Source organism: Leptosomus discolor, chromosome 1, assembly GCF_034619465.1.
Source record: "Leptosomus discolor isolate bLepDis1 chromosome 1, bLepDis1.hap2, whole genome shotgun sequence".
NCBI lineage: Eukaryota > Metazoa > Chordata > Aves > Leptosomiformes > Leptosomidae > Leptosomus > Leptosomus discolor.
The window spans coordinates 98,186,025-98,198,077 of NC_141391.1; the positions used below are offsets into that span (position 1 = coordinate 98,186,025).

The 12,053-nt window shown below is 41.4% G+C and overlaps 1 protein-coding gene across 1 annotated transcript in view; it reads right to left on the reverse strand.

Moving 5' to 3' along the window:
- PKNOX1 (PBX/knotted 1 homeobox 1) overlaps nt 1-12,053 on the reverse strand; it is a 47,062-nt gene that overhangs the window by 12,693 nt on the left and 22,316 nt on the right. Inside the window, exon 5 of the mRNA XM_086477575.1 lies at nt 11,416-11,587. Within this exon, the coding sequence (XP_086333701.1) occupies nt 11,416-11,587 (172 nt within the window). The remainder of the gene's footprint in view (nt 1-11,415; nt 11,588-12,053) is intronic.

Below are 12,053 nucleotides of genomic sequence, written 5' to 3' on the forward strand. Positions count from 1 at the left end.
TCAGCTTAGATTTAGCTGCAAATTAATTCTTGATATTTGAAGTGAAAACTGAATTCAAGTCAAAATTAACTATAAACGAAGAATTACTAACACTATCCAGGTTTCTGCAAAGCCACACACAGTCACACTACTCTCATAGGAAGCCGTGCTACTGTGGTTAGGAAGGCAAACAAAACTTTGTAAATATGCCATGCCTGTCACCAGGACTTATTTACTCATTTACAACTACAGTAATTGTGGCCATATGGCTCCTGGCCTCTTGCAGCACGGGTGGATCAAACTTACAATTTGTTGGCAAGAGTTCACTTTTTCCTTGAAACGAAAAAAAAATATCAAGAACTCCTGATAAAATCACCCATGTTGAACAAATGTAATACAAAGAAATGTGTCCAGACAGATCACAGCAGCAGTAGTATTTCATTGCTATCTTCTTAAAAGGCACACCTTAAAAACCTATAATAACCGTGGTTTTGTTATTTAGTGCTACCGAGCAGAATATGCCACAGAACAATGAACTTTCATAAGCCACTTGATTCAGCCTTTTCAGCTGTAGAAATAAACTTGCAGCATCATTTCAGGGAAATCCTCAAAACCAGAAGTAACCATGAGATACATGTATACTGTCCAAACTCTTGTAAATACAGACAATAGTAAACTAATAAGCTGAGAAAAATTATTTAAAAACTTCAAGTCCTTGCTAAAACCGCTATCCAGAGCATATTCACATATAAATAAATTATATATTAAATTTGGAGACATCTTTAGCCCTAAAAATGCTGTAGATTGTGCCTGCATCCCATCTTTTCAGTTCCTCAAGCACGTGGTGCAAAGGGCACAGAACACACTATGCACTACCTTAGTCATAATCCCCAGCTCACCTTTGTTTATCTAAAACATACACCCACACTTTTTTATGGATTTCAGGGCACATAGCATATAGCAAATACACATGTGGAAAACATATAGGAAAGAATATACAGACAAGTAATCTTCTCACTCAAATGACTCTTCTCACTTGAAAAAAAAACAACAATTAAAATAGGTGCATTCACAGCTCACCTACCTTCCTGAGCAAAGCCTTCTGGGGCTATTTAGGTCTTCAGGTAAAGAACACAAACTCTGGGAGAGGGGGTATTTTGTTTTCATTTGTTTTGATTTGATAGCCTCTCTCCCCTATTTTGAGTCCCCAGCTACAAGATATAGCTAGGAAAGGTATGACTATAGGTTTATGAGACAGTGCTGCACGTTACAATAGTAAGAACACTTTTCAGAAACGCAAAAGCATGGCTTGTTCACTCAAGAATATTGAAACGACATCAGCTGGCTTCACCACCACTACAACTTTTCCTAACACAACTAAAATTTCAATAGGATAGTCTTTGAGAAGAGGATACTGAACCAAAAATCCTTACCCCAAACGAAACAAAAAACTCGGGGGTCTTCAAAAAAGGCAGTGTCCTGTTCAAATACAAAAGTGAGATTATATTTAACACCCCATGTTTTGTATTGCTTCTAAACTTGATAAAGCCATAAGTAACCTGCTCTGACTTCACAGCTGACACTACTTTGTGCAGGAGATTGGACTACAGACCTCTTGAGCTTGTAATCCAACCTGAATTGTCCTATGAATGTGAGGAAATTAAAAAAGCTACCCATATATGGGAAGAGTTTACTCTCAACAGAAGCTATACAAGAGGCAGGAACCACCCTGGGGCAACATGATATTTCTGCAGTGGCTGGGTTAACAGCAAGCAAACAAGTGTTAAGTACTGAATGTCTTAAAACATAATGTAATCTGTGAAAGCTCTAAAAATTATCTGCCAACACTCATGCTGAACAACTTCTAAGACATGGAGGAGCCTGTCTATTTAAGTTCTAAGCACAAAAGGATACTAATGGAGAAGAAGAACCAAAGAGAAGTTGCTTCATTGTTTCATTCCAAGATCTGTTTTCTGTGAAAATGAGATAGAGTTATCAAAGGGTAAGGGGCAAAGGACAAGAAGCTCCAACAGATGATTCTCCACGTTATGGGGATACAGCTGAGCATCCTTCCAGAAAGAAGCATGTGCACTTGGGAACCTCTGGCTAGCAATACAGACCACCAAGATCTGGGTCCTAACAGCAAACATCTCTTCTGGTACTGATGTTTGACATAAGGACTAAGGTAGATGCAAAGTCACAATTCAAAAAGATCAGAGGGAACTTAAAGTTCTGGGAAAGAAAGCACATTTCCAGTCTAGTAAGTAAAACATGAGCACAAGCTTCAGCTTCCACTTCCTTCCCACAGGGACTAGGATTTGAAAAGGGGAGGTCTGCAGCATTTCTTGCAGCTAATCAGCACTTACATCAAGTTCAGAGAAGATCAATGGAGACACAGACAGCATGAGTGACAAGAATCAGAAAAGAGAACAAAATCATGGAAAACCGGAAGATTCCTGAAGAAGACATTCCAAGACTGAGGATAATTCTGGTTCCAATAATATGCTGTGCCATGCATACCTACAAGAGCTAAATATTTACTGCAAAAAAACATAAACTTGTACCTCTCTCTTTTACCTCCCTGAATAGTCTAACCTGTGTGGTCAGAGCCAGTGAAGTTCGAAGGGACGGGTTTCAAAGTTTTTCAAAATACTATTTCAAAACAGCTCTTGAAGAGCAAACATGTAACCACCACAGAAAAGCCACTTTCATTGTGTATTTATTCGGGATAGACTGGAACTCCTGGGAGAGTTTCAGTCCAAAGACAACTACCTCTTGTGACTGGGAGATCAATCTGCATTAAAAGTAAAGACATACCTAGAATGTCAAGACTTCCTAGATCTCAGAGCAAGCTGATAAAGTCTGTCCCGGAGCTAGCACTGAAGCTTCTCAGTTTTCTCTCAACAGATCTTAGAACTGAACTTCTCATTTTCCTGCGATATGCTCTTCCTTGGAAGGAAAAGAGGCATCTTTTCCTCTCAGACAAAGGAAGAGAGAACAACTGAAACTTCACGTGAGACATAACACAGTTTTGTGGGTTTTTAGTGCTGCAAGTTTTGAATGCAAAGCATTGCTGACTCTATTACGTGAATGCACACATAGAAAAAGAACAGGAACATAGCAATATATCAAATAAAAATATGCTTAATTCAGATCATTTCACAGAGTACCTTAAAAATTCATTTAAGGAAAAAAAAACCTCCCACAAGAAAGTGACTTTTTTCCCATCTCTTTCCAAATTCTTACAATCACTTCTGAGAAATTCTTGCTTTTCTAAATACGCTGAAGACTAATACCTGACCTGATCCAGAAGCCATCAATATTTATAGAAATGCTCTCATCCATTTCACTGCAAACAACCTGCTCTAACATGTCTGACAAAGTCAGCCTTGGGAAAGACACTGCAAAGGTAAAAGGCCTAGTAACACTATTTCTGTGTTGACCACAACCCTTTGCCGTGCTGCTTCAAGATCACCAACTGACACTGTTGGATGAGTTAACTAGAAAGAACAGAACCCCTCCATCTAGATAATAAAAAAAGATTGAAACTTGGTTTACAGGCCAAGCTTAGCAATACATGGATATCCTTAAAATTCAGTTTCAGGTGGATGCTACCTCTGTTTCCCAGTGCTGAAATCCTTTGTACTACTAATGCAGGAAACCACCAATTAATTTAGAATGGGAACTGTAACAGTAACAAGGTAATCCAGACCGCAGCTTACTAAGAGCTACTCAAGTTAGATCAACCATACACTGCTCTGAACGAACTTTCTTTCTGGTCAAACTGATCTAACACTTGTGCCGTCCAGATTAACATTCTGTGGTGCTCTGGATGAAAACCAAACTTTTTCTTTGGAATATTCAAGGCATTTCAAGGGAGTGCACAACATGAAACATTACCAGGATTGTAAGAGATCCTACAATCAGTATCTGTGACCCTTCACAATTTGTGTTACCCAGCCTATTAGCCTACAGGCTGTATGGAGCCTGAAATTATATTCTGCTGATTTGGAGCCATTAGTTTAAGCTCCATCACAAAACCTGTGCAGCGTGGTTGAGTTCTACCTGCCGCTTCCAAAAGAAGGAAAAAAAACTGAACCAGCTGAATTAGTGGCCAGTTTCCCTACTGTAGGCAGGCCTGTGAATCTTTTCAGATAGGACCTGAATTTGTCTCTTTACACTGCTACAACATTCAATTCATCTCAGTTTAGCTCTAGCTCCAAGTTGAATGATTGCTACGAGCAATTTGTTTGACTCCGCTGGCGTCAGATAAGAGCACAGATGGAAAGCAAGTAGTTGTCTGGCCTACCTGCTCCAATCTTCTGGCTCATTCTAATCATGAGTCTTCACTAGCTTCTCCTTTCAAGTGAATAGCTGATTTAACATTGGAGTTAAAAAGGGAAGGGCAGCAAGAACAGATGACATAACAAAGGTGCATAATATCAAAATCCCTCTCTACTAAAAACAGATTTTTAATCTATATAAAAATGTATATACTTATATGACACAAGGCAGAAAAAAACCACTCGGCTACAGCCTTCTCTGTGCTAGCACCAATATTTCAAGCTGAAGAAGAGACTGAAAACCATAGTAGCTATTTCACAACTTGACAGAAACTCTTCTGCTCTTCTGCTCACTGCCCCTGACAAAATGAGCAGAATGTCAGCTGTTCAGAGTCCCCAGCCTTCAGGACAGGCAGAGGACAAGTTGCACTCAGATTTCATTTGGTATCTAGTAACAGAAAGTCATAGCTAACAATATGACTACAGAACAGGAGTTCAACGCGAAAGATTTTTGATTTTACAACGTGGTTCCAGTTTAAGATACTACTGACCCCAGCCACCATGGAATACAAGACATAAACAAATACTTGCTCATGCACCTCAAGCGCAACCAGACAGATTTGTGCAGCCCGTGAACAAAGATGAATACCACATAAACCAAGAGACTTTGTCACCACAAAACAGGTCAATCATCAGAAAGGACTATTTGAATGCAGCAGACCCATCTACAACCAAAGTAAGCCAGATATGAGAGAATGTGTACAACCAAAAGCATGTGACGCAGGCCAAGGTATGCAGGATCTTTAGGAAATCATCTTTCAAGGCTCACAGAAAACACAGAACAGTTGAGGTTGGGACCCCTAGAGATTGTTTAATGCAACCCCCCTAGTCAGAGCAAGGTCAACTATGGCAGGTTGCTCAGGGCAACGTCCAGTTGGATTTTGACTGTCTCCAAAGATGGAGACTCCACAACCTCTCTGGGCAACCTGCTCTGGTATTCAACTACCCTTACAGTAAAAATGATTTTTCTTATGTTTTAATGGAACTTCCTGTGTTTTGATTTATGTCATTTCCTCTGGGCCTTTCACTGGGCACCACTGAGAAGAGTCAGAGTCTGTCTTCTCTGGCGGAGTTCAAGATCCTTCAGGAAGCAAGGAAGGTGCACAGCAAGCTCACTAGCCTGTACTTCAGAAAGCAGACTTTGACCTCTTCCAGGATCTGCTTGGTAGAGAACCATGTAATAAACACCTGGAGGGAAGAGGGGCCCAAGAAAGCTGGTTAATATTCATGGATCACCTCCTTCAAGCTCAGGAGTGATGCATCCCAGCAAAGAGGAAGTCAGGAAAAAATGCCAAGAGGCCTGCATGGATCAACAAGGAGCTTCTGGACAAACTCAAACTCAAAGAGGAAGCCTACAGAGGTTGGAAGCAAGGACAGGTAGCCTGGGAGGAATACAGAGAAATTGTCTGAGCAGCCAGGGATCAGGTTAGGAAAGCCAAAGCCCTGATAGAATTAAATCTGGACACAGATGTCAAAGGCAAGAAGAAAAGCTTCTATAGGTATGTTGGTGATAAAAGGAAGACTAGGGAAGATGTGGGCACTCTCTGGAAGGAAACGGGAGACCTGGTTACCTGGGATATGGAGAAGGCTGAGGTACTCAATGACTTTTTTGCCTCAGTCTTCACCGGAAGTGCTCCAGCTGCACTGCCCAAGTCACAGAAGGCAAAGGCAGGGACTAGGAGAATGAAGAACCGCCCACTGTAGGAGATCAGGTTTGAGACCAGCTAAGGAACCTGAAGGTGCAGAAGTCCATGGGACCTGATGAGGTGCATCTGTGAGTCCTGAGAGAACTGGTGGATGAGGTGGCTAAGCCACCATCCATCATAAGCTGTGGCAGTCCTGTGAAATTCATGCTGACTGGAAAAGAGGAAACATAACCCCCATTTTTAAAAATGGAAAAAAGGAAGACCAGGGAACTATAGGCCAGTCAGTCTCACCTCTGTGTCTGGCAAGAACATGGAATGTATCCTCCTGGAAACTATGCTAAGGTATACGGAAAATAAGGAGGTGATTGGTGACAGCCAACATGGCTCTGCTAAGAGCAAACTGTGCCAGGCAAATTTGGTGGCCTTCTACAATGGGGTTACAGCATTGGTGGATAAGGGAAGAGCAACTGATGTCATCTACCTGGACTTGTGCAAAGCATTTGGCACGGTCTCGCACAGCATCCTTGTCTAAATTGGAGAGACATGGATTTCACAGGTGGACCACTCGGGGGATAAGGAGTTAGCTGGATGGTCACACTCAAAAGACTTGCAGTCAATGGCTTGATGTTCAAGTGGAGACCAGTGACAAGTGGTGTTCCTTAGGGGTCAGTATTGGGACCGGTGCTGTTTAACATCTTTGTCAGCATCGTGGACAGTGGGATTGAGCGCACCCTCAGCAAGCTGGCCGATGACACCAAGCTGTGTGGTGCGGCTGACACACTGGAGGGAAGGGAGGCCATCCAGAGTGACCTTGACAGGCTGGAGAGGTGGGCCTGTGTGAACCTCATGAAGTCCAACAAGGCCAAGTGCAAGGTCCTGCACCTGTGTTAGGGCAACCTCTGGTACCAATACAGGCTGGACGATGAGTGGATTGAGAGCAGCCTTGCGGAGAAGATGCTGGTAGATGAAAAGCTGGACATGATCCAGCAACGTGCGCTCACAGCCCACAAAGCCAATCGCATCCTGGGCTGCATCAAGAGAAGGGTGGCCAGCAGGTCGAGGAGGGTGATTCTCCCCCCTACTCTGCTCTGGTGAGACCCCACCTGCAGTGCTGTGTCCAGCTCTGGGGCCCCCAGCTCAAGAAAGACATGGAGCTGCTCATGCGGGTCCAGAGGAGGGCCATGAAGATGACCAGGGAGCTGGAGCACCTCCTCTGTGAGGACAGGCTGAGAGAGTTGGGGTTGTTCAGCCTGGAGAGGAGAAGGCTCCGCGGAGACCTTATAGTGGCCTTCCAGCGCTTAAAGGGGGCCTGCAGGGAAGGTGGGAAGGGACTCTTAATCAGGGAGTGCGGTGTTAGGCTGAGGTGTAACCATTTCAAACTGAAAGAGGGGAGATTTAGATTAGATATTAGGTAGAAATTCTTCATTGTGAGGGTGGTGAGGCACTAGAAGAGGTTGTCCAGAGAAGCTGGGGCTGCCCCCTCCCTGGCAGTGTTCAAGGCCAGGTTGGATGGGGCTTTGAGCAACCTGGGGTAGTAGAAGATGTCCCTGCCCATGGCAGGGGGGTTGGAAGGAGACGATCTTTACGGTCCCTCCCAACCCAAACTGTTCTATGACTCTTTATTCCCCCATTAGGTATTTAGATACATTCATAACATCCCTCCAACCCTTCACTGCTGCAGGTTATACAGTCCCAGCTTGCTGAGCCTCTCTTCAGGTAAGAGATGCTCTAATCCCCTAATCATCTTTTTGGCCCTTTGCCGGACTCACTCCAGTACGTCTATGTCTGGCAGTGGGGAGCTCAGAACTGCATCCAGCACTCAAGATCTGTCTCACCAGTGCCAAGCACAGGGAAAGGATCATGTCCCTTGACCTGCTGACAATGCTCTTCCCAACACAGTCCAAGTATGTTGAATTTCTTGTCCGCAAGGATGCATTGCTGTCTCATACTGGCTTGGTGTCCAGCAGGACCATCAAGTCCTTTTCTGCAAAGCTGCTTTCCATCTGGTTGGCCCCCAGTGTACTGGTGCATGGGATTATTCCTCACTAGGTACAGGACTTGGCATTTCCCTTTGTTGAAATCCATGAGATGCCTGTTTGCCCATTTCTCCAAAAGTGACAGAGTACGCCTGAACGGTGGCACAGACATCTGGTCATCAGCCACTCCTCCCTGTTTTGCAACATCTGCAAACTTGTCGAGGGTACAGTCCGTCCCATCATGCAGGTCGCTGACGAAAATGTTAAAACAGTATTGGTTCCAGTATCAGTCCCTGGAGTACACTTCTTATGACTAGCCATCAACCGGACTTCATGCTGCTGACTGCAATTCTTTGAGCCCAGTAGCTCACCCAGTTTTCAGTCCATCTCACTGCTCATTTATCTAGTCCATATTTTATCAGTTTGTTTTAAGAGAATATTATAGGAGACAACGTCAAAAGCCTTACTACAGTCAAGATAAACCACATCCATTGCGCTCTCTGCATCCCCTGAGCCAGAACTCCTACACTGCAACTAGTAGATTGTAGATTTGCTTCTGAAAAGAAATTTGGATTAGAGAAATAAGGGGAAATAGTATATTTGTGTTGAATTCAGAGAGTTACAAATAAAGAAAATAACCTGAGGCTTAGCAAGTCAGCAGACCTGCTTCATGCAGAACAGAACTAACTCTCATTTTTGAGTAAAGTATTGGATGCAAGTATATCCAAAAAAAGTCTTTGAAGAAAGAGCCATGGAAAATTTTATTGGTGTCTTCAAATTAACAGCTGATGTGCAAGCAGCACTCCAGAGGTGTCACTGATAGCAGTAACAAAACCCCAAACTTATTTCAGAGTGAAAGAGATAAAGAAAGAAGCAATTCCAAAATTATAAGCATTCCTGGTAGGCAACTTCCTAGATACCTGGGTCAAACCACAAGATCCTGAAACTGGTATGTTATTTGGGGAACTCTGTGTGCAACTCATTCTTTAACAACCAAAGGTCCCACAAGATTTTGCACACTTGGAAATCAGCATCTGTAACGAACCAGAGTTTTTAGCCTGGATTTAGTCTTCCTCAGAAAATAATGGGTCTTTAAAGTATTTATCTCCTCCTCCCTCAGTAATGCACTTCCTCCCTCCCACCCCGCTCCCAAATTTGCCTGAGCGCTTTCCCGCGCTTTCCTGTTCAAGAGAGATCTAAAATGATGGTACCAGTGGTCCTCAATCTCCAAGGATTTCTGCAGCCCAGTGGAACAGCCATACTTTTCACAGAGAAACCACCTCATTATAACCATTCTGAAGTACTTATTTCTGCTTACAAACATAAGACAATTATTCCACTGTGCTGCAAGTATTTCATAAATGTACTATTACATCACTCACATTTCAAATCAAAAAATTTCAAAAGCAAAGCACCCCACGCCACTGTTGCTCACACAAGGGCAGTAACTAAAGAAGAGAATTATAATTTATTTCCCCATGCCTTTATTTTTCTTCTTTCATATTCTATTTTTAATTCCTACAGTGACAACAGTCACTCTACTACAGGACTTATTCGAGGAATTGTTTTAGCAGTTATGTCAATGCCTTTTTCTACTTAGAAAACTAAGTCACTCTGTATCAATAAATACTTCTCGAGAAAGCTGCATCAAAATTTGCCCACAAAGATCTAATGATTAAGATAATAAATTGAGATTTCAGAGTTTCAATTCTGTTCCAGTTGTAACTTTGGTCAAAGCAGCCAATGCCTGTTCTTCATTCATAACCTGAGAATTTTTACACTAATACTGAGAGTATCATTACGTATCGTATTATGCACCCTCCTTCAGCTGCTTTCCCATCATTCTGAAGGGCATTCTTTCGGATCACTTTCTAACACTAAAACCTTATTTGAGCCTCAAAATGCTTCTAAACTGTAAAGAAAAGCTTCTGTAAGACAAACCTGTAAGAGAACTTTTTGAAAGCACTCCTACTGCTGGATTAGTGTAAAGTGAATTGTGTTAACTTGATCCACCCTCAAAGAAGATGTAATCTAAGGTGACTTTACACAGACTAAGATCATTGACACTATGTATTAAGATATTTCAATCCTGGCCACTGTCCCCTACAGTTAAAAGGATGTAACAAGGAGCTGAGAAGGTAACTTGTTATGTCTCTCTAGCCAGAGCTGTAAAAGCGTGCCTCACTCTGGAACATACTGTCTTCTGCCTTCTTTACTCTCACACTGGTCTAATTATACATAGAGACTCTTGTAGCTTTATTTTCCATGACACTATTTAAATACTATCTTCCCTGAACTTAAGTACACAAACGACTGGTCATAAAGTGCTTGGAAAGAAATCAAGTTATGCAAAATTACTATTTAGGCTGCTTGCAAAAGCAGCCAAAATTGACCCCTTTTTTGCTACAATATGTGCTCCCCCTAACATGCTGTTCACTGCAACACTCCTGCCAAATTCTAAACAGCATCTCAGATTTATTTCTTGTTTAAGTATTAGTTTTAAGTGTTTTCTCCAGGTACGGTTTTCTCCAGGTACGTTACCTTAGCCTCCCACACAGGCTATTATTTGCCCACATAAATCTTTCTAGATATCAGCTTTAAAACACTACCATTTCTGTTGTTTACAACCTCCCATCAATTTAGTTTTGTTTGTGAACTTCCATATTTTAAGTAGCTTTTTCTCCTATGAAGTACACTACAGGGTGAAGATTTGTTTTATTACACGGTCCCCTTAAAGGAAGAGGTTTTCAAAAATGAAACAAAATACTTGACCTCTATAATTCTAACACTCTTGAACATGATAAAATCTAGTTGCAACATGACTCTAAAGAGACAAAGGCAAGCGGACAGTTTAGAGACGAGCATGCCAAGAGAGGTGTTCTCTAGAGATGTGATTCAAGGGGGAGACTAAGGGACTGGGGAAACCACTGCTGCATCATGGGAAGGAGTTTCAGAAACCCTAAAGAGACAATGACCTTAAGAAAAAAAAAAGTACACATACATGTTGTGTATATATATGCTAAACAGTTTCTAAAGCTCATCTTGTAACAGCTTTTCTCCTACATTGACTAGATGAATCTTGACAAAAAAGTTGGAAAAAATTTACATCAATTACATGTTTTTGATAAATATATATGTTATACACTTGACACACTAAAATTGATTTGCAGAGTCAAGCTGGCCATGGCAAGCATATATTTCTGTTCATCTCCAATACACTGATCTCAGACAGTTTAGAATGGGAAACACTGTGAAGAGCCCAATGTAAGTTTATAGATAAGAGGGGAAAAAAATGCGTCAGAAGATTTTTTTTTAAAAAAAAATGTTTCTCAGCACTAATATAAAGAAGAATCTCTTGTAGGAAGTAAAACGTGAGGAGAAACTATACGCACCAGCTGAGATCAGATATTAGGAAGAAAAGGCAAATGTGATGAGATTGTTTCAAAAATAAACCAAAGCGCTTATACTTACCAAATTATCAGTTTCTGGATCTTCACAGAAAAAGGGTTTTCCTTCTTTCTCCTGCTTCCTTACAAAATTTTCAATATCTACATCAAAACTAGCAGAAGTTGTGCCTTCTGAGCCTTGTGTAGATTGTTCACATTTTTCAAATAATAGTGCTAACAAGGGAAATAATGGGTGCCTAGAATAAAAGTTAAAATAAATGAATAAGTATTTTCACTTACATGTACACCACTGAGAAGTAAGACATCTAGCTCACATAAGGTAACAGTCATTCATGCAAGAAACAGAAAGACCAGTTCTGGAAAAGACTGCATATAACACCACTGGCTATAGCAAAACATGATGAAAGTCTGGGGTTTCTTCTCCTCATTTTGATTTAGCACACACTTTAGAGGCAAGTAAAGCAGTAAAATATATATATTTAAATACAGAGAACAATCACGAGCTAAAAAGCTATGACATACTATTTAATTCACTGTAATTGAGTGGCAAGAAATACATTAATACAGTGCATTAGAAATGAGGATTGGGATTTACAAATGGGATGAATGCAGATTGAAATTATGAAAGAGTGTCTAATAAAATTAATTTATTCTTTGACGTGGACCTTATTTGTACATCGCAAATAACTTCACAGAACTGAG